This window comes from Lissotriton helveticus, chromosome 10 (assembly GCF_964261635.1).
Source record: "Lissotriton helveticus chromosome 10, aLisHel1.1, whole genome shotgun sequence".
NCBI lineage: Eukaryota > Metazoa > Chordata > Amphibia > Caudata > Salamandridae > Lissotriton > Lissotriton helveticus.
In genome coordinates this window covers 1,127,472,234-1,127,492,713 of record NC_136071.1, presented here as the reverse complement: position 1 = coordinate 1,127,492,713, position 20,480 = coordinate 1,127,472,234, and the positions used below count along the sequence as shown (strand labels likewise).

The 20,480-nt window shown below is 45.4% G+C and overlaps 1 protein-coding gene across 14 annotated transcripts in view; it reads right to left on the bottom strand.

Annotated features, from left to right (window-relative positions):
- The window catches only part of TCAIM (T cell activation inhibitor, mitochondrial), a 566,063-nt gene that overhangs the window by 46,838 nt on the left and 498,745 nt on the right, over positions 1-20,480 (bottom strand). For all 14 annotated transcript variants that reach the window (XM_078663911.1, XM_078663923.1, XM_078663917.1 and 11 more), the window contains 2 exons: positions 8,872-8,963; positions 8,149-8,381 (listed from right to left, as the gene is read on the bottom strand). In XM_078663911.1, the coding sequence (XP_078520037.1) occupies positions 8,149-8,381; positions 8,872-8,963 (325 nt within the window). The remainder of the gene's footprint in view (positions 1-8,148; positions 8,382-8,871; positions 8,964-20,480) is intronic.

The following is a 20,480-nucleotide window of genomic DNA, read 5'->3' as shown; positions in this document are numbered from 1 at the left end:
TCGATGTAGCCCTTAAAAGGCACCATATTACTTGCAGAGTGCTGAGTAATGATGGTGATATTAGTAAGAACGAACTCTTCAAGTAGCAGTTTACCAAACCTAACACTGGGATTGGTATCCCAATACATGTACTTGAAGAATATCATGTGTACAGTCTAAATCAAAAGATAAATATTATAGATTAATGTGAGTCGACATGTACTTGGCAGTACCAAAGATCTAGGATTATAAAAGCTTCACATGACGATAAACGACTGTGTAAGTAACACACTGACTACTGCTTAGCATCATCAGGGGAGTGCACTCCTTTGTGGTAAGAGATGAAACTGGTTAGCTACCGCACAATTTGCAATGGGGGCTCTCTTATTAGGGGCTATCATTATACCAACCACATAGAGAAAGCTACAAACACCTCTGTTTCATCAGAGATCACATTGAAGGTGCTGAGGGACCTCTAAACGTTTCTTATTGACATGCATTTTTATATCTGAATCAGAGTGGCCTAAGAGTTACTTCTGGGATGAGCAATCAGTTGGGTGTCTGTGTACGAAAATAAAATAGTATCACATGAACAAATTATGTTGGTCTGAGAGGCAACATAAATATTGAAAAGGAACCACATGTTACTTCATGGAGTAAAACCTTGAAATAAGAATGACATATAGGAACAACATGAGAATGCTCAGACAAGAAAGACCTGAGCCAGTCTATAGCATAATCGCTAACTCCCAGGCCTGTAAAAACAGTCCAGAAGGATGACAGATTATGCTGAAGGCTTCTGAGATTTCATCCAGCACAGAAACAGGACTGATTCAATTCCAAGGTCTGTTCTAAACTCAACCTTGGCAGCTTTTAAGATATCATTTTCTTTTATTTAAGATAGCATTTTCTTTTATTTAAGATAGGATTTTCTCTTATTTGAGATCACATTTTCTTTTATCGAAGATAGCATTTTCTTTTATAAAGTCACTCATTGATAATACCCTGCACCATTATAACCAAAGAAGGTAGTAAAAAGCCAAATGGTCCGCAGTGACCTATTTCTTTTTTCTTTTTTTTTAAAACCTTTATTGTACAGAAGGCGCTCACAGATACGGGCCTACAACCCACCGGGCCGGCCACCACAATAAAGAGACATACGAGGCAATACAGGAGTGACAACAGGATTCCTAAATAGCGCATATGAAAGCAAAGGTAACAAGTCTTCGAGCCGCCATCGCGGACAGGATAACAGTAGGTTAATTTTATAATGGATAAAGGGGTTCGCAGGATAATGACAATCTGTAAAGTCCAGAGGGCCACGGTGGGCCGTGAGCAAGCCGAAGTTTCGAATACAGGAAAAGACCCAAAGAACAGTCACATTTTGGCAAAGGCAGAACGTGAGTCCCACATCAATAACAATCACAATCGCTGCTCAACGCCCTCCCACCACTACCATGGCACATAATAGTAAAACAGCGAAAAGTACGCTTACAAAACTAAAAGCCCTCCGTTACAACAACCCAGGAGAGGAAAAGAAAAATGGGGGGGGGAAAGGGAAAATAAGGGAGGAAAAGGACATCGGAAAAAAGGAGGGAGAAAGTGAAGGCGCAGCGTCAGTGCACGCCCCCCACGGCTAACCAAGCACCCAAAACTAATTCGGCACAAGGAACTTGCGGCAACAGGAGAAATGAATGCGTAGCAAACCGTGACAGCAGACATACCAAAAGGGCCATGCCAGCACACACACCCCGGGGGGCGACGTGCCGACACCGCGCCACGAAATAAGGGGACACACAAGAGCCATAGAACCAAAAAAGAAACAAAGGAAGATACAATAAAACAGACCCCCCCACCACCCCGCACAGCCCACCCTGCACCCCTGCAGAAGGCTATGGCCTACCCCCCAGCAGCGTGCCTGTCGCCCTAATTAGAACCCGAAATATAGAAGAAATATGGAAAGAAAGAATCACTTAGACAAAAAAGGGGGGGGAAGGGAAAACAAGGAAAAACAGCGGGAGAGGAGCCACACAATCAAAACCCTTTCAGCTCCCACCCCCCCGCCCGAAAATACTCAGAGCCCACGGGAAGATAGTAAACACCCGGACAAGCTCCAGGAACGTAAAGAAGTATCAAATATAATCATACAATTATAAACGGATCGCCCAACCATACCACAAAATAACAGTCCACAGAGGCAAGATCAGCTCAACCCTGTCCTCGTTTTTCACAAACTGTAGTAGTCCCCCGAACCAGGAACCAGATCACATGGAGCCGGAGGTGAATAACAGGGAGTTGAGTCAAAAAGACACTCAAGTCAAAGCGATCGCGATCCAGATGATCCAGAAAGAACAGTAACCACCTCAGGCAAAGCAGGCACAGTTCCGAGGAGAACACGGAGAAAGCCGGTCCAGCGGCACAGTCACAGGATCTGCGTGTGGCCATGTGAGGCAAAAGAGGAAAAGGAGACCCATCGAGGTCGGTCCAGATGGGATCCGGCTGGCGAACCTCCGGAGCAGAAGGAGGCACAGGATGAAGAAGGGCAGCGGACTTCCGTACATCCACACCAACAGCAGCCTCCAGGTCCACGACCCCAAGGAAAGTTCTAGCAGCACACAACAGAGATGAAGCCGCACAAACCGAGGGGGGTCCGGCAGGCACAGCCAAGGGACCTCTCTCCAGGATAGCGACAGGTGCGGTCATGGGTGCCCCCCAGGAGCGCAGGGCGGCGAGGATGTCGCCAAGTGTAGGTTCACCTTTGCAGTATTCAGAAAACGTGCCGTGCGGCGGACCCGCATCGCCAGTCCCAGCAGGGTCGAGAGTCATGGGGCCGGCCGCCATCTTAGAAGCTCGACGGGGCCGCTGCAAACGCTGACCCCCGCCCGGATACCAGCGGGGCAAAACAGGATATCAGCCGCCACCAGCGGAGGTGCCTCCAGGGCAGAAAGGGGGGCCACCAGAAGAAGGCGATGCGCCGGCACCCCACACGCCGCCGGCACCGTTCTCCGAGCCCGGGCGGAGGAACTCAAAATGGCCGGGCCGGAGAACAAAGGGGAGACGAGCCAGATGTACGGTGAACCCCGTCCAAGGAAGGCAGCGCCCCAACACCAGGCCACAGGACCGCCGGACCAGGCCCGGGGGGCCGCAATCGGTCTATTAGCACATCGGCCTCTCCGACCGACTCCACACCACCACCAAGGGCCGGCCACCGCGCCCCGTCCAGCCCCGGCGCCGCCAAGGAGTGCAAGGCCCGGCCGCTCCGGAGGCCCCGAAGAAGACAGGGGCGTAACTCAGGATCCGCGACACCCAGGAACCACCGGAGCAAACGGTAAGTGTCTGTGAGGTATCGTCGTTCCAATGCACATCGTAGAATACTTCCCGGGGCAGGATAAAGTACAGGATAGTTGTTGTAGACAGGAGAGTGAACGGAGCCGAGCTAAAACGCGGCCATCTCGGACGCGAGCTTGGCTCCTCCCCCCCCCGCAGTGACCTATTTCAGTAGAGGTGAGAAAACTGCTTGTTTCTAGGCATCAGAAATAGATTACAGACAGCTTTACAAGAGGCAATGACAGCTTCTATGGCTACTATAGCAACCTGCACGGGAATGGGAATTGATCTTGGGATAGGCCTGAATTCATAAGAGCCAGTATGGCCTTATGAGTTTCCTTTGAGAGATCTTGAGATGTTATATAGTGCATGGCTACTCGAAGGCTTGAGATTGGAGCAAGGTGGAAGGCAGGTTTACCGGAGGCTTAGCGGACTCTAGAACTGTAGCAGGATCAAACAATGAACTGGGAGCTCTGTTTGGAGACAAAAGACATCTTAAGTAGGGCGATTTCATCAAAGAAGTAATTAGATATCGGAGTACAGAGCTGTAGTGTAGGAGGAGCAGTCGAAGAGCAGCCTGAAGGAACCACGAGATGTTTTAATAACATTAGAAGCCTTTCTAATGCGTTTGTGATAGAATTGGGTATGGGTTTCACTCACTTATGTTCTATGGTGTTTTCATATTAAGCTTTGATGGTGGTATCACAGTAATTGCTGCAAAACAGCTTTTGAGTTCTGTGGCGTATTCTCTTGTTTCGGACTAGCTCCTGAGGCCATCATATGTCCACGGCAATGGTGCTGTGAGGAGTAAGGTCTTTGAAAGCTGCCACAGTCAACATAAAAACTAATAAAACTGACCCGACCTAAAAAGGTATCAGATGATGATAGGAATTTCAATTTAGATAGATGAAGAGAGGTGAGCCGCTTGTAGATCAGGCAGTCCTTCTGACGCTTAAGAAATACGCAATACTGCATCCCGATAAGGTTATGCCCCCGCCAGTTTTGTACCCTACATTAAAGATAGTCAGCCTTAACACCCGTTCGCTCCATCGCCATCATTTGGAGGTCTATAGCATGCTTCAGGATAATGACATCGATATCCTGACTCTTTCGGAGACCTGGACGGGTGAGAATTCGATGCCAGATATCATCGCCGCTCTCCCAAGCGGATATGATGTGATGTGGCACAACCGCCCAGGTGGCTCACGGGGAGGAGGGGTAGCTATCTTCTATAGGAAGACCCTGGTAGTTGAGAAGCTGCTATCAGAGACAATTGACCTGACTGATTTGCTTGGGGTAAAGGTCACTGTGCACAATGTGTGCTGGGTGATCTTGTCAGTCTACCGTCCACCCAATTCAACCCCACTCTTCTATGATCTATTCTGCCCTATTATATCTGACTTATGTTCCAGATATATGAAAATTCTGGTAACTGGAGATTTTAATTTACACTGGGATAAACCCAACTGGGATTTGCCCACGCGCCAGCTGGACACTTTAATGTCTGCGGTGGGTTTTAAACAAATTGTGGATGTTCCCACACACGAAAAAGGCCACACTCTTGACCTTGTGTGGACCACAGATGCCAGTTTAACCCTTAAGGACGTAGCCCCTTGCATCTGGTCTGACCACCACCTGATATCCTGTGAGGCCCGCATTAAAGGATGTATTACCAGCTGTCCGCCTGGTATCAGGAAAACTCGGAAATGGGCCGAGGTTGATCTAGCATCCCTGACTAAGGCGCTCCCGGTAACATCCCAGGCCGCTGATCTGGGACGCAGCCTGGACCGTGAATACTCTGATCTAACTAGGAGCATGACCCAGGCCATTGACCAAATAGCGCCGGTGAGAACGCAGAAAATAAAGCGATCCGGTAAAGGGGCTCCCTGGTTTACGCCAGCCTTAAGGGAAATAAAAAGGAAGCTTAGAGCTCTGGAAAGAGTATGGAGGAAAACCAAGCAGGACACTGACAGGAAACTCTATAAAGCCTCCCTCCAACAATATAAAAACCTTATGACCCAAGCTAAAGCGGACCACTTTGAGTCCCGCCTAAGTAAGGCAGCGAATATTCAGAAAGAGACCTTTAAAATACTGGCAGAATTGAGCAAAAAAACAGATAACTCCAGGGCCCCTATTGACTGTAACACCTTTCAGGCTTACTTTTTAGAAAAGGTGAAGATCATCATCCAGGAGATAAAGAACGGGGTGGTATTGGGGACTGCTATAACATCAGCACCTGAGATCGTGACCGACTGTTCCCTTGAAATATTTCCAGAGATGGATGTACTGACTCTAGAACAGCTGATGAGTAGAATTAAATCTGGCTCCCCAGCTGATCCATGCCCACCTGAGATCTTCCGTGTTGCGCGCCCCTTGTTGGAGGAATATATCATCTCCCTCCTCAACAGATCTTTAGATACGGGGTACCTACCGGCTGAGCTTAAGGAGGCGCGTGTAAGACCCCTATTGAAAAAGCCTGGATCAGATCCTGCGGTGTTAAAGAACTACAGACCTATTTCCCAGTTGCCTTTCCTCTCAAAAGTTCTTGAGCAGCATGTATTAAAGTCCCTGTCCCTCTATTTGGAAACTCACCATCTACTCCATGAGCGACAGGCAGGTTTCCGAGCTCATCACAGCACCGAGTTGGTGATGCTCTCGGTGTTGGATGAACTAAGAGGCATGGCTGACTGCAAGAAACCGAGCGCCCTGATTTTGCTGGACCTATCAGCGGCGTTCGATACTGTCAGCCATGCCTTGCTTTTGGATAGACTGAAGGACTTTGGGATTAAGGGCCTGGCCTTTCAATGGTTGCAATCATTCCTTATAGGAAGGACCCAAAAGATACAACTGGGGGATGAAACATCTGAGATGGGGATTTTAGAGTGCGGGTGCCACAGGGGTCCGCCCTGTCCCAGCTTCTATTTAATCTCTACCTGCAACCATTGATTGCTTCTTTGGCCACTATGGGCTGTAAAGTCTTTAACTACGCGGACGACACACAATTACTGTTAAGTGTCGATGACACTACGGCCGCACAACTCCAAGCTCAGAACATCTTGCGGTTCATAGTGCAATGGATGACGGATAACCTGCTAAAAATTAACCCTGATAAGACTGAGGTACTAGTGATTCCATCTACTGCCTCACCTTGGTGTGATCTCTATTGGCCCACAGAGTTGGGCCCTGCTCCAAAACCAAGCCCGTCTGTAAAGAGCCTGGGGATCAAACTGGATGATGATCTGTCAATGGCCCCTCAGATCTCTGCGGTTGTGGGAAGTTGCACAAACATCATTAGGCAACTGCGGAAGTTAACTCCTGTCCTCTCACAATCCATGATGCGATCAATAGTAGCGGCCACCATCATCTCCAGAATTGATTACGGTAATGCCCTTTACCTTGGCTTACCCAAAACCCTGACCAGTAGACTTCAGATCATAATGAATGACGCTGCCCGGTTGATCTTCAGGCTACCGAGGAGATCTAAAGCCACTCCCCTACTACAAAGTTTGCACTGGCTCCCCATTAAAGAAAGAGTGGAATTTAAGAACCTATGCACGGCCCATAGGGTAATCTATGGCAAAGCCCCAACCTACATCAAAGATCGCTTGCAACTTTATTGCCCTATGAGAACACTTCGATCCTCAGACTCCCAATTACTGGTCTGTCCTCGCTACAGGCTAGTGACCAAGGGAGGGAGAGCCTTTTCAGTGCTAGTTCCCCAGCTATGGAACAGGTTGCCGGAGATGCTGCGCCGGGAAGGGAATCTACTACGATTCAGGAAGAGCCTAAAAACATTTCTGTTCAGCAAAAGCATGAGCACAGTATAATCCAGCTTCCATCTTGCTAAGTTATTGTTTACTACCATCTTTCCAGGCGCTTAGAGACCTGCAGGTGATTAGGCGCGATATAAAACCTCACTAACAATAACAATAGCAAAGCTTTGAGATTATCAGACGGACTTTGAACTAGGCCCTGCCCAGTCAGATGGCTCTTAACCAGGAGCAACTGAGGCGAAGAAGAAATGGCAAGCAAAGTGGTTTGTCAGGAGAAAAGGAAAAGCAGTAATGACTGGGCTTCGGTCAAAAGAGGTGAACATCCGTTTCAAGGCAGAGCGTAAATGACTCCCACTGTCAATCATCATTTTCTGAGGCAAATAAAACATTTAAGGTCTACAAGGCACTTTTCAATTAAAACAGCCAGGTGCTTTCCATTTTAATCTCTAATACCACATTTCATTCTACACAGTATTGTTTGGGGGCACATACTATGTAATAAGTACCCTCACAAATGGAAAAAACATTTATAAACTTGCAAACTGTCATTACAATGACAGTTTCTAAAAAACAACAACTACTAAACCCTCACCAAATGTAAAACAGACGCGTATTATTTTTCAGATTATTAATATTCCCTAAGGCTACACAACTTGAAAAGAAAAGTAGTTTAGAACTCCAGTTTTCTGTTCCTGATTTGGTGGTGTACTTGATGCCAACTGTCAAAAGAAATGTTCATAATTTACCCATTTGTATTCTAATTAATATAACACATCGTAAAATAGGAATGTCACTTGTCTGGGGCTCAAATATTCTGAAACAAACATATATTTCTGAATAGTGCTAAATATATACACTAAACAAAAAGCTCAGGTTAGTCAATATACCTCAATGGTTGACTCAAAATTAAATCTAGCTAGTGGTAGTAAAACTCATGTGTGCACTGTCTTCTGTTGGCCACCGGAATATTTCACAATTAAGGCTTAACATTGGATGTTTCTGAGGATCTGCTAGAGTGCAGTGGCACATCTGAACAAAAGACACTGTTGACCACAGGACATTCACTTACTTCTGCAGGACCATCTGCAAGCCATGCAGACTCCTGGGGTGGAAGGGTAGCCTGCTGCTTAGCAGCTTGTTGCAGAAGGCATCAAGAAGCGCATAATACTCTTCAAGGCTTAGCAGCGGCTGCAGTTCCTCTGTGTGCAGTAACTGCATGCCACCTAGAAGATGGCTGACCCGGTCTTCCAACAACACAAGCTTCCGTTGAAGGCTATAATAGCTTGGCAGCCTCTCAAAAAGCTATAGTAATACAAACGAGAAGTTTATAACACATGCATCCAATGAAGCCAATCACATATTAGAAAACTGTACTTCATGCTGAAACTTCAGGGCGTATTTATGCCACAAAGATATTCAAATTCATGTAAAGCAAGGTATACATATCAAATGTGTAAAATGGCATATTATTTTAAACCAACACCGACATGTTACTGCTAGACCAGAGAGGTGCACCTGGGCCATTACAGCCCCTTACCTTTTCTACATGAAGAATCTCAACAGAACCCCAGTCAGGAGCTCAATGGCACGAGGATTCTCCTCCTTTTCTAGCTACATCCCAGCGGCCAGGAGCTCTACCAGTGCACTCAGCACTTAGACACAGAGGTTTTTCAAAGATCAGCTAAGCTCAAATTAGCTAAATCCATAGATCTGGGGCTAGGGCCTTGTTATAAGACTGACTAAATAAGCAGACATGCATGGGCGAGGGCAGGGAAATAAAATATGATCTTACTTTTGTCCAGTGATGGTGAACATCCATGGTTCCTAGCATTATGTGGCCCGCTGCACTCATTGCAGAGCAATCTGAAAATATGACTGTGCGTCCTGAGGGAACAAAAGAGTAAACATGTTCTACTTAAGTTTATCACTTAATCAGCAGTCATGCAATCTGACACATTCAGTTACCATGCCGACAGCCACAGTCAACCTTCACATGCTGATCCCCTCTCCTTTTCACCCAAACCCATAGAAATGTGGTCAACATTAGATGACTCTTTACAGAAACAGAGGCCACAGGCACGTTGTGGAGAAGTGTGGCTCAATCGTTAGAGCGGCAGACCCTGATGCAGAGGTCTGGGCTGGGACCAGGGTTCAATTCCTGCCTTGGCTGGTCTCGGCGGATCTTGGGCTCATAATTTCTCTGACCTGATTTCTCGCCTCGGTGCCTACTCTAAGCATGGGTCCCACGCTGCAACTCTGGGCAATAGCTTGCTTAGTCTCCACAACGGCCCCCTACAGCGCTAGGGATGCCTGGTTGCACCCTGGGGATGCCCAGGAGTGGACATTTCACGGGGAAAAACCAGGAAGGGTTCCCTAGCGGTATGAGTACAGCGCCAGGACACTCAGCAGTATCAGTGCGCTTTACAAGTACGGCTACATTTACATTTACATTTACAGGCACCTGAATATTTTTATTTATACCGTATTTACTAATCTTTGATGAGAATAGAGAAGTCATTCAGACAGCAGAGCAATCTAAAGGAACAAATCATTCACACGTGTTAATCTTCGTCATGTGAATGCAGCAAATTAATGATGGGATTAATCAAAGGTGGATAGGACACTTGTAACCACTACTACCAAGAGAAATATTTGGAAAACCCTCATAAACGTTGTGTATAACGTAAGCGGTATATGTTGTTGGCCGCCCCACACAAACGTTATGGCAGTAGTCATTGGGTTTAACAATTTGTAAATTGCCAGCCTCACCCGAGGCGTTCTCTGGTTTTGTGGCAGTCTCCAGAGAATTTAGAGTTACCCCACTGAGAGTGTGCAAAAAGGGTTTTGTTAAAAAAGCTTCCAGACGACATAGATACTCTTTATTAGTATCGCTGGACCGCTAGGTTAAAAAAGGTTGGGTATGCTCGCAGGAAGTTAGGTATCCATAGCATGTGATTAATAGTTTTGCAAGAACGTCGACATGTTTCTGCTCTGTTGGCCAGGGTGGTCTAAGAGCATTCGTCAGGACAAGTACAACATTTAACACAGATAGAAAAACATATCACTACTTGTGATGTTGATGGGTAGATTTTTAAACTTATTAGTCTTACCCTTCTGTTTGCGGTATATGAGGTCACCTAAAAATTATTAAAGAGAAAGGTGGGGTCACTCCTAGCATTTATCCAATATTCAGGAAATGGTTAATACACAGAACTAGATACTGTTTTTGTAAAAGCTCAATTGAGACATAAGGAAACAGGTTAATGGGGACATTAATGGCGAGTAATGGGTGGCGACTGGCAAGAAACTAGCGTTTGCATAGTAGGTCTGTAACTTAGTGATGATAATAGTACAGTACCTAAATTAATTCATAGACTGTGACATACCTCTAGTTAGGTAAGCTATTAAACCTAACGGAGGAACTAGCGTTTGCATAGTGAGTCCGTGACTTTAGTGATGACAATAATGCAGTAACCAAATCAATTCATAAACTGTGACATACCTCTAGTTAGGTGAGCTTTCATATAAACCTAACGGAGGTAAAAAACAAGGGAAGGTAAAGAAAGGGGATTGGATCTTAATCCATGTTGATGGCAGAGAGACGATCCGAGTTACCTCAGGTGAGGTCTTACCTTAAAAATGAAGAATCAAGGTTTCATCAGGAGGAAAGGACATTGTCCCAGGCTATAATGATAGCCGGCTTAAGTTAGTACAGTGCCGTATCTTGGCGAATCACCGCTAGCAAAGGCGGGAAGAAACTCACCCGCTTTGGAAGTGTGCCGCGTCTTGTGCTGACTCTGCCTCCTGGACGCCAAGAGCACGCTTTCAATGGCGTTTTTACAGGGCATTTCATGAAAATAGAAATGGGACTTATAGCAAGGTGAGAACGAATTAGGACTAAGTAAAAGAACAATGTAAAATTTGTTTTTTACGCTCGAAGTCAATTATAAGTAAACTCCAAAACGATGTGGTAATTATCATGGCGTTATTTATAAAAATTGAAAAAATGAATTATGACACTGAAATATGGATATCACGTATATTTACAAAACTAAATCTCGTGACTTTCGTACTGCAGAAAAAGTAGTTCTTTTTTGGGGTCTATTAGCGTGCAAAGTGGTGCCAGCAAATATCATCATTTAGACCGATCTGATTGGTCTTAAGGCGGTCCACCCAACGCTGTTCCTTTTCATATAATACTTTATCAGCATTGGGTGTTGTGTCTGGTATTCTTTCAATAACTGTCCACTTCAAGTCCTCAATTTTGTGTTTCTGTTCTGTGAAGTGTGTACAGAGCTTGGTCGTATTCTTGTGTAAGCGAATGTTGCTTTTATGTTCCCCTATGCGTAGTTTAACCTTCCTGCAAGTCATCCCAATATATTTCTTGTCGCAGGGACAGGTGATCATATAGATCACGTGCGAGGTGTTACAATTACTGTGTTGCTTTTGGGTCCAAGTGAATGTTGCAGACAGCTGTAGAGTCTTTGACATTGAGGTGGATGTGCAGGCAGTGCAGGAGCCACATGGGTAATGGCCCGTCACTGGTGTCATGTTGGTATTCCTGATAGGATTGGTTGGATTCATTTGTTTTGGGCGGGTATGTACCAGCATGTCACGCAGATTCTTTGTTCGTCTATTCGCAAAACGAGGTTTTGGCCAGTTGAACTTTCCGGTGTTTACAATGTGCCAATTCTTGCTTATAAGTTTGTTAACCTGATATGATGCAGGTCCAAATGTTGTGACGCAGGTCATGAGGTCCTTGTTCTCCGCTTTTTCAAAAGTTGTCAAGAGGTTTTCTCTGGGTTGATTTGAGGCTCTTTTTTGACATTTCGATATTGTGGATTTTTTATAATGTCTTTGTTGGAGTCTCATGCTGAGAGCTTTAGATTGTGTTACATAATCCTTTTTTTGACTACAGTTCCTTTTGAGCCGTAAGAACTGGCTGTAAGGTAGATTGTCTCTTAATGGTTGTGGGTGAAAGCTGTAATAGGACAACAAACTATTTTTTGCAGTAGGTTTTCTGAAAGTTTTTGTCTCAATTCGGTTTTCCGCTGCAAAAATCGTTAGGTCCAGAAAGTCAATGCTCTCTTTATCTGCTGTATACGTGAATCTGAGCCATGGGTCACGTGTGTTCAGCCAATCAACAAAGGTTTTTAGATCTTGGTTATTGCGTCAAATCATAAGGACATCATCAATATAACGTTTCCAGTAGAGAATACTGGAAACGTGAGGGTTGGCAGTTGTTAGTACATGATGAGTTTCAAAATTACTCACGTACAGGCCGGCCACCGAAGGGGCAAAGGCACTGCCCATGGAGGTCCCATGGCTCTGTAAGTACAGTTGGTTTTCAAATTCGAAGTAATTCTCTGTAAGTGCCATCCGGCAACATTCCAGGACAAAGTGTCTAGGTGTTTTAAAATCCCAGTTTTCTGAAAAAAGGACATCTTCCAACATTTCTAGTGTCTCTTTTTGTGGAAGGCTGGTATATAATGATTCCACATCCATTCCTACCAGGAGCATACTTGTAGGGTCAAAGGCTTGATCTTTAAGTTGGACCAGCAGATCTCGGGTATCTTGTAAATAGGCAGGTGTTTTTTTGACAAGTGGTTGGAGGAATTGATCCGCAAATTTTGAGAGAGGTTCCAGCACTGATCCTATACCCGAAACAATTGGTCGGCCTGGTGGAGGAGTTCTGTTTTTGTGTGTCTTGGGTAAGGAATAAAAATACGGGGTCTTTGGATGTTCAGTCGTGACCCCGTAAAAGACCCCGTATTTTTATATAGATCAAGCCTTTGACCCTACAAGTATGCTCCTGGTAGGAATGAATGTGGAATCATTATATACCAGCCTTCCACAAAAAGAGACACTAGAAATGTTGGAAGATGTCCTTTTTTCAGAAAACTGGGATTTTAAAACACCTAGACACTTTGTCCTGGAATGTTGCCGGATGGCACTTACAGAGAATTACTTCGAATTTGAAAACCAACTGTACTTACAGAGCCATGGGACCTCCATGGGCAGTGCCTTTGCCCCTTCGGTGGCCGGCCTGTACGTGAGTAATTTTGAAACTCATCATGTACTAACAACTGCCAACCCTCACGTTTCCAGTATTCTCTACTGGAAACGTTATATTGATGATGTCCTTATGATTTGGCGCAATAACCAAGATCTAAAAACCTTTGTTGATTGGCTGAACACACGTGACCCATGGCTCAGATTCACGTATACAGCAGATAAAGAGAGCATTGACTTTCTGGACCTAACGATTTTTGCAGCGGAAAACCGAATTGAGACAAAAACTTTCAGAAAACCTACTGCAAAAAATAGTTTGTTGTCCTATTACAGCTTTCACCCACAACCATTAAGAGACAATCTACCTTACAGCCAGTTCTTACGGCTCAAAAGGAACTGTAGTCAAAAAAAGGATTATGTAACACAATCTAAAGCTCTCAGCATGAGACTCCAACAAAGACATTATAAAAAATCCACAATATCGAAATGTCAAAAAAGAGCCTCAAATCAACCCAGAGAAAACCTCTTGACAACTTTTGAAAAAGCGGAGAACAAGGACCTCATGACCTGCGTCACAACATTTGGACCTGCATCATATCAGGTTAACAAACTTATAAGCAAGAATTGGCACATTGTAAACACCGGAAAGTTCAACTGGCCAAAACCTCGTTTTGCGAATAGACGAACAAAGAATCTGCGTGACATGCTGGTACATACCCGCCCAAAACAAATGAATCCAACCAATCCTATCAGGAATACCAACATGACACCAGTGACGGGCCATTACCCATGTGGCTCCTGCACTGCCTGCACATCCACCTCAATGTCAAAGACTCTACAGCTGTCTGCAACATTCACTTGGACCCAAAAGCAACACAGTAATTGTAACACCTCGCACGTGATCTATATGATCACCTGTCCCTGCGACAAGAAATATATTGGGATGACTTGCAGGAAGGTTAAACTACGCATAGGGGAACATAAAAGCAACATTCGCTTACACAAGAATACGACCAAGCTCTGTACACACTTCACAGAACAGAAACACAAAATTGAGGACTTGAAGTGGACAGTTATTGAAAGAATACCAGACACAACACCCAATGCTGATAAAGTATTATATGAAAAGGAACAGCGTTGGGTGGACCGCCTTAAGACCAATCAGATCGGTCTAAATGATGATATTTGCTGGCACCACTTTGCACGCTAATAGACCCCAAAAAAGAACTACTTTTTCTGCAGTACGAAAGTCACGAGATTTAGTTTTGTAAATATACGTGATATCCATATTTCAGTGTCATAATTCATTTTTTCAATTTTTATAAATAACGCCATGATAATTACCACATCGTTTTGGAGTTTACTTATAATTGACTTCGAGCGTAAAAAACAAATTTTACATTGTTCTTTTACTTAGTCCTAATTCGTTCTCACCTTGCTATAAGTCCCATTTCTATTTTCATGAAATGCCCTGTAAAAACGCCATTGAAAGCGTGCTCTTGGCGTCCAGGAGGCAGAGTCAGCACAAGACGCGGCACACTTCCAAAGCGGGTGAGTTTCTTCCCGCCTTTGCTAGCGGTGATTCGCCAAGATACGGCACTGTACTAACTTAAGCCTGCTATCATTATAGCCTGGGACAATGTCCTTTCCTCCTGATGAAACCTTGATTCTTCATTTTTAAGGTAAGACCTCACCTGAGGTAACTCGGATCGTCTCTCTGCCATCAACATGGATTAAGATCCAATCCCCTTTCTTTACCTTCCCTTGTTTTTTACCTCCGTTAGGTTTATATGAAAGCTCACCTAACTAGAGGTATGTCACAGTTTATGAATTGATTTGGTTACTGCATTATTGTCATCACTAAAGTCACGGACTCACTATGCAAACGCTAGTTCCTCCGTTAGGTTTAATAGCTTACCTAACTAGAGGTATGTCACAGTCTATGAATTAATTTAGGTACTGTACTATTATCATCACTAAGTTACAGACCTACTATGCAAACGCTAGTTTCTTGCCAGTCGCCACCCATTACTCGCCATTAATGTCCCCATTAACCTGTTTCCTTATGTCTCAATTGAGCTTTTACAAAAACAGTATCTAGTTCTGTGTATTAACCATTTCCTGAATATTGGATAAATGCTAGGAGTGACCCCACCTTTCTCTTTAATAATTTTTAGGTGACCTCATATACCGCAAACAGAAGGGTAAGACTAATAAGTTTAAAAATCTACCCATCAACATCACAAGTAGTGATATGTTTTTCTATCTGTGTTAAATGTTGTACTTGTCCTGACGAATGCTCTTAGACCACCCTGGCCAACAGAGCAGAAACATGTCGACGTTCTTGCAAAACTATTAATCACATGCTATGGATACCTAACTTCCTGCGAGCATACCCAACCTTTTTTAACCTAGCGGTCCAGCGATACTAATAAAGAGTATCTATGTCGTCTGGAAGCTTTTTTAACAAAACCCTTTTTGCACACTCTCAGTGGGGTAACTCTAAATTCTCTGGAGACTGCCACAAAACCAGAGAACGCCTCGGGTGAGGCTGGCAATTTACAAATTGTTAAACCCAATGACTACTGCCATAACGTTTGTGTGGGGCGGCCAACAACATATACCGCTTACGTTATACACAACGTTTATGAGGGTTTTCCAAATATTTCTCTTGGTAGTAGTGGTTACAAGTGTCCTATCCACCTTTGATTAATCCTGCCTAATTCTGGGGAACAGATAGGACAGCTATTCCTCTTCCCTCATCTTGATGAACTCGCAAATTAATGATGCACATTTCTGGGACTCACATTTAGAAAACTGGTAAACAAAAGTAGGCAAACCGGTTATGCATCTTTACCAGCCAGCATCACCTTCAAACTGGTAAGAGTATTCGAAGCAAGGTCCTCAACCCACCCTGTAAGTCACGAAGAAACGTAAGCACTATGACCACAGATATGTAAAACTCTTCCGTTACAGCCCCATAAAAAACACAAGCCAAAGGCACGTATGACTAGTAAATACTATCAGAAGTACCAAAGTGCCAGGGAACTTTAGTTCTTAGCTTAATATAAACTCATTATATTAAGGTTATGTATAAACACATCAGTAAGATAAATCAATGACTTGGGCACCTGTCAGAGACTTGAAGGTCCCTGGTTCAAAATCCAGCAGTGTTAACTCATCCTATCAAAGTTGATAAATTAAATATTACCGAATCCCCTTCAAAGATACCGCCTTCAAACAATTAATTTCACATGTTGTTTATTTATTACCCTATGTTTTAAAAATTCAATCTTAATGTGCAAAATTTCATTTTGCTTTATCGTTTTCTTATAATACTAAAATATCTTTCTCATTAATGTACTCAGGGGCAGATATATTACTGCTTTTTGTGGTCGCAAACGGGAATTCGGCCCGTTTGCGACCGCAAGATTAAGTCTGCCCCATGCACATAACATATTTTGCGAGTCGGTAACCTATTACCGACTCCCAAAATATGATTTGCGACTCGCTATTAGGAAGGGGCGTGCCAAGGGTGTCCCTTTCTAATAGTGAGTCTCACAGCAATGTATGATTGTTTTCCGATCGCGTTTGAGGTCGCAAAAGACTCGCAGTTTACCACCTACTTCAAGTAGGTGGTTAGCCACTCGCAAACGGTAAGGGGTCCCCAGGGGAACCCTTCCCCCTTGTGAATGGGTGTGAAAATATTTTTTGTCAGTATCTTTTTATTGGTTTTAAAGATAGTGAAATGCACAGATATGCAAAAATAACATGTAGGGACAGGAGACCCCGGTGTACAATAACAGCTGAACAGTACCCCCCGAACAATTAAACATAAAAAATTGAAACTAGGATGTCACAGTCAATAAAAAAATAGCATAAATAGTTGCTGTACAAGGGCATGGATTAGCCACCGGAGCGCCCCTCCTTCCAAAACTGCCCTTGCGGAACTCGAGGGTGGTAATGGGAGTTCTAGACATGGAAGAAATGCAGAGCTCGTAGCCTCGGGCCGCATGCAAACAGGGGTAAGCCCTCAGATAAATATTCAACTAGGGGGTCCCACACCCTAGTCAAATCCCTAGCGGGCGTCTTCTATAATGTCAGCCATTCTCTCCATTGCCAATGCCCACCATAATCTAGCGTGCCATTGCGTGAGGGAAGGGGCCACTGATTTCTTCCAAGCCGCGGCCCCTGCCATCTTGGACGCTCTGAGGCAGAGCCACATTACCGAGCGGTCTACCTGCGTCTGGCGGTTTAACTTGGTGTCCTGGATCCCCAGGAGTGTGTGTTCAAACATGTCTGGTAGCGGGTAACCCAGGATGTGTTTGATTTGAGCTAGAATCTCCTTCCAAAAGGGCTTGATGTGGGGCCAGTCCCACCAGATGTGCCTAAAATCTCCCAGCTGCCCGCAACCCCTCCAACAACCTGTCGGAAGTGCTAGGGAAAATAGAGTATAACCTTTGGGGGTGGAGATACCAGTCGAACATAATTTTATAATGGGCCTCGCGTAAAAACATTGAGTGGTTAAACTTGGGAATCTTCCTATATAGCGTGGTCCATTGTTTCTCATGTAGAGGGATGTCCAGTAGTGTATCCCAAAACCGGCAATGTCTCACAGGTGTGCGGAGAGCTCCGCTTCTGTAGAAGGGAGTAAAGAAAGGACATAGTTCCCTTTGAAGAGGCCCTGGACAAGGCACATTTCTCAATAGGGAGGAACTCCCGGGTGAGACCAGCTACATTTGCGGTTGCAGAACCCAGTGTTTAAGTTGTAAATAATGAAATTCCTCACTAGGAGGGAGCTGAACATCCTTGGAGCATTCAGTGAAGGAGAGTAGTTTCCCCTCCTGCCTCGCGTCAAAAGGACCTTAAATTTGTATTAAAGTGTATGGGCGTGAACGGGGAAGGAAAGGTGGTGAGAGGAATGGTCCTGTTCAGGACGTCTCAGACCCCCAAGGTGGTGGTCGTAGGCGTGCTATTGTAGGCGGTGCACGATCGATGTTGTTTGCGGGGCCACAGTAAGTCCCAAATCGTTCTTCCTGTTATTTGTCGGTCCATATGGAGCCATAGCTTATCCGATTCGCGAAGGGACCACTCTGTGATCTCCCGCAATTGGGCCATCCTGTAATAGCCCATAAATTCTGGAAAAACCACCGACTCCCTCGGTCACATCAGCAATCAGTTGGAGAGTCTAGCCCTCTGTCCCTGCCAAATAAACTTAGTGACCATTGTTTTTAATTCGGAGAACAGCGCTCTTTCCCCTTAGGATCAGAAGGCCCTGGAAGAGATAAAATAGCCATGGAAGGATATTCATTTTTATAGTGTTTATCCTTCCGATCCACGAAAGGTAGGCCATTCGCCATCTGGCGAAGTCAGCTTTAAGTTGGCGCAACAGCGGGGGACGTTTTTCCTATAGAGATGTTCCAGCTTGGGGGTAAATTTGATGCCCAGGTAGGTGATGTCTTTGTGAGTAGAACGGAAGGGAGTCATGCCCTCAATAACCCTCATAGCATCGTTAGGCACTGTGAGGTCCAGCAGAAAAGATTTCGAGTGATTCACCTTAAAGCCCGAGGCCCGCTCATATGCTCTAAGCTCTGCCAGGATCGCCGGGAAGGGAGGATTGTAGTCGCGTGACGGGGAGGGGCACATCATCTGCGAAGAGTAATATCCTGTGCTCGTCCGAGCCAAATGGGACACCTCCTATGTCCGGGTTGGAACAAATGCGCTCCGCAAAGGGTTTGATGCTGAGTGCAAACAGGATGGGGGATAAAGGGCATCCCTGACCAGTACCCCGGGAAAGAAGGAAAGACTCCAATGCCACTAGGACCTTAGAGCGCGGAGCATGGTAATTTGCCTGAACCATCCCACTAAACGGCAAAACCGAACTTACGGAGAGTGCGGGTCAGAAAGGGCCAGACGACCTGATCAAAGGCCTTCTCCGCGTCCAGCGCGAGAAGGACCGTGGTAATCTCCTTCTGCTGTGATTTCTCATTGATATGACCTACCCGTCTTAGGTTATCATGGGTTTGTCTCCACTTAATAAAGCCCGCCTGATCGGCCTGCACCAAGAAAAGCATAATGTTTTCTAGGTGAGTGGCCTGGATTTTTGAGTAGAGTTTGGCCTCCAAATTAAGAAGCGCGATCGGCCTGTAAGAGGCGCAATGGGAAGGGATCTTTTCCGAGTTTGGAGAAGACGGAGATCAGGGTTTCGCTCTTCGAGGGGGTTACCCATCGCGAGGTAGCGATGTCGTTGAAAAGGGTCACCAGGAGATAGAACGAGATCCAGAGTGCTTGTACAATAGAAGGCGGCGTTGAGGCCGTCAGGGCCGGGTGCTTTTTGGAGTTTAAGCGAGTCGATCGCCTTCTGAACTTCCTCATTGGTGAAGGGGCTACCCAACGCCTTGTTTGTGGGAGCTTGTACCTTTGGCAAGCTGAGGCCCTCTAAGTATTGTTCTTGGGCCCCCAAGCCTGGGTTGGTTCGCCGTATACAAAGCACGATAAAAGTCCCCGAAAGCTTTGGCCTTGTCCGGTTCACTCTGGTGGAGGACCCCTTTACTATCTTTTATATGTTTGATGTAGTTCCTCTCCTGCCATATGCAGAGCTGGTGTGCCAACAGTGAACCTACCTTGTTCCCTCCCTCATAACTGCGTGCTTGGAGGCGTAAAAGAGTATTTTCGGCCGCATTAGTGTAGATCGCTTGGAGTTTCCCTTTAACCTTGGTGACATTACGGAGAGTTTGTACCGAGGGTGAAGCCTTGTGGGTGTCTTCCGCAGAGCGAAGTTCTCTCTCTCGAGGAGGCATTCTCCTTTACGTTGTGTCTTAAGTGTGGCCTCTAATTCAATACATTTGCCTCGAATGACCGCCTTAAAGGCATCCCACGTATTAGCTAATGAAGTGTGATCCAGGTCATTGAGGTCAAAGTAATCTTTAATTGCTGTACGTATTTCGTCTCGGAGGAGTCTATCTATGCATAAGTAATTGGGAAAGAAACACCTGGTAAGGGGGCGCTAGGTGGCGCACGAGCAAGATGGCCGTACTGATGTGAGGCTCCTGCTGCTCGATACACCAATCAGTTCAAATATCCTTCCCAAGAGATCCTAAAGCGTCTTTCGCCACAGAGGACAGAAGACCTAGTTCCAGTGACCAGACGTTGTGAATATGGAGCTGCTGGCACTGTGCTAAATACCGCTACAACTCCTTCCTGATCACACCGCAAGCGCTGCCGATAAGCCTGGAACCCCTGCAGGGCAGACCAAGGTATGCGAGAGCCGCTGGGCCCATCTCCTGCCGCAGCTGATACTCTCTGCGTTGTCACCAAAAGTGGTGAGTGCACAACATTCTGGCTTCTGCAGGCGCTGCCGGCTTACAATCCTGATCACCCTGAGAACCA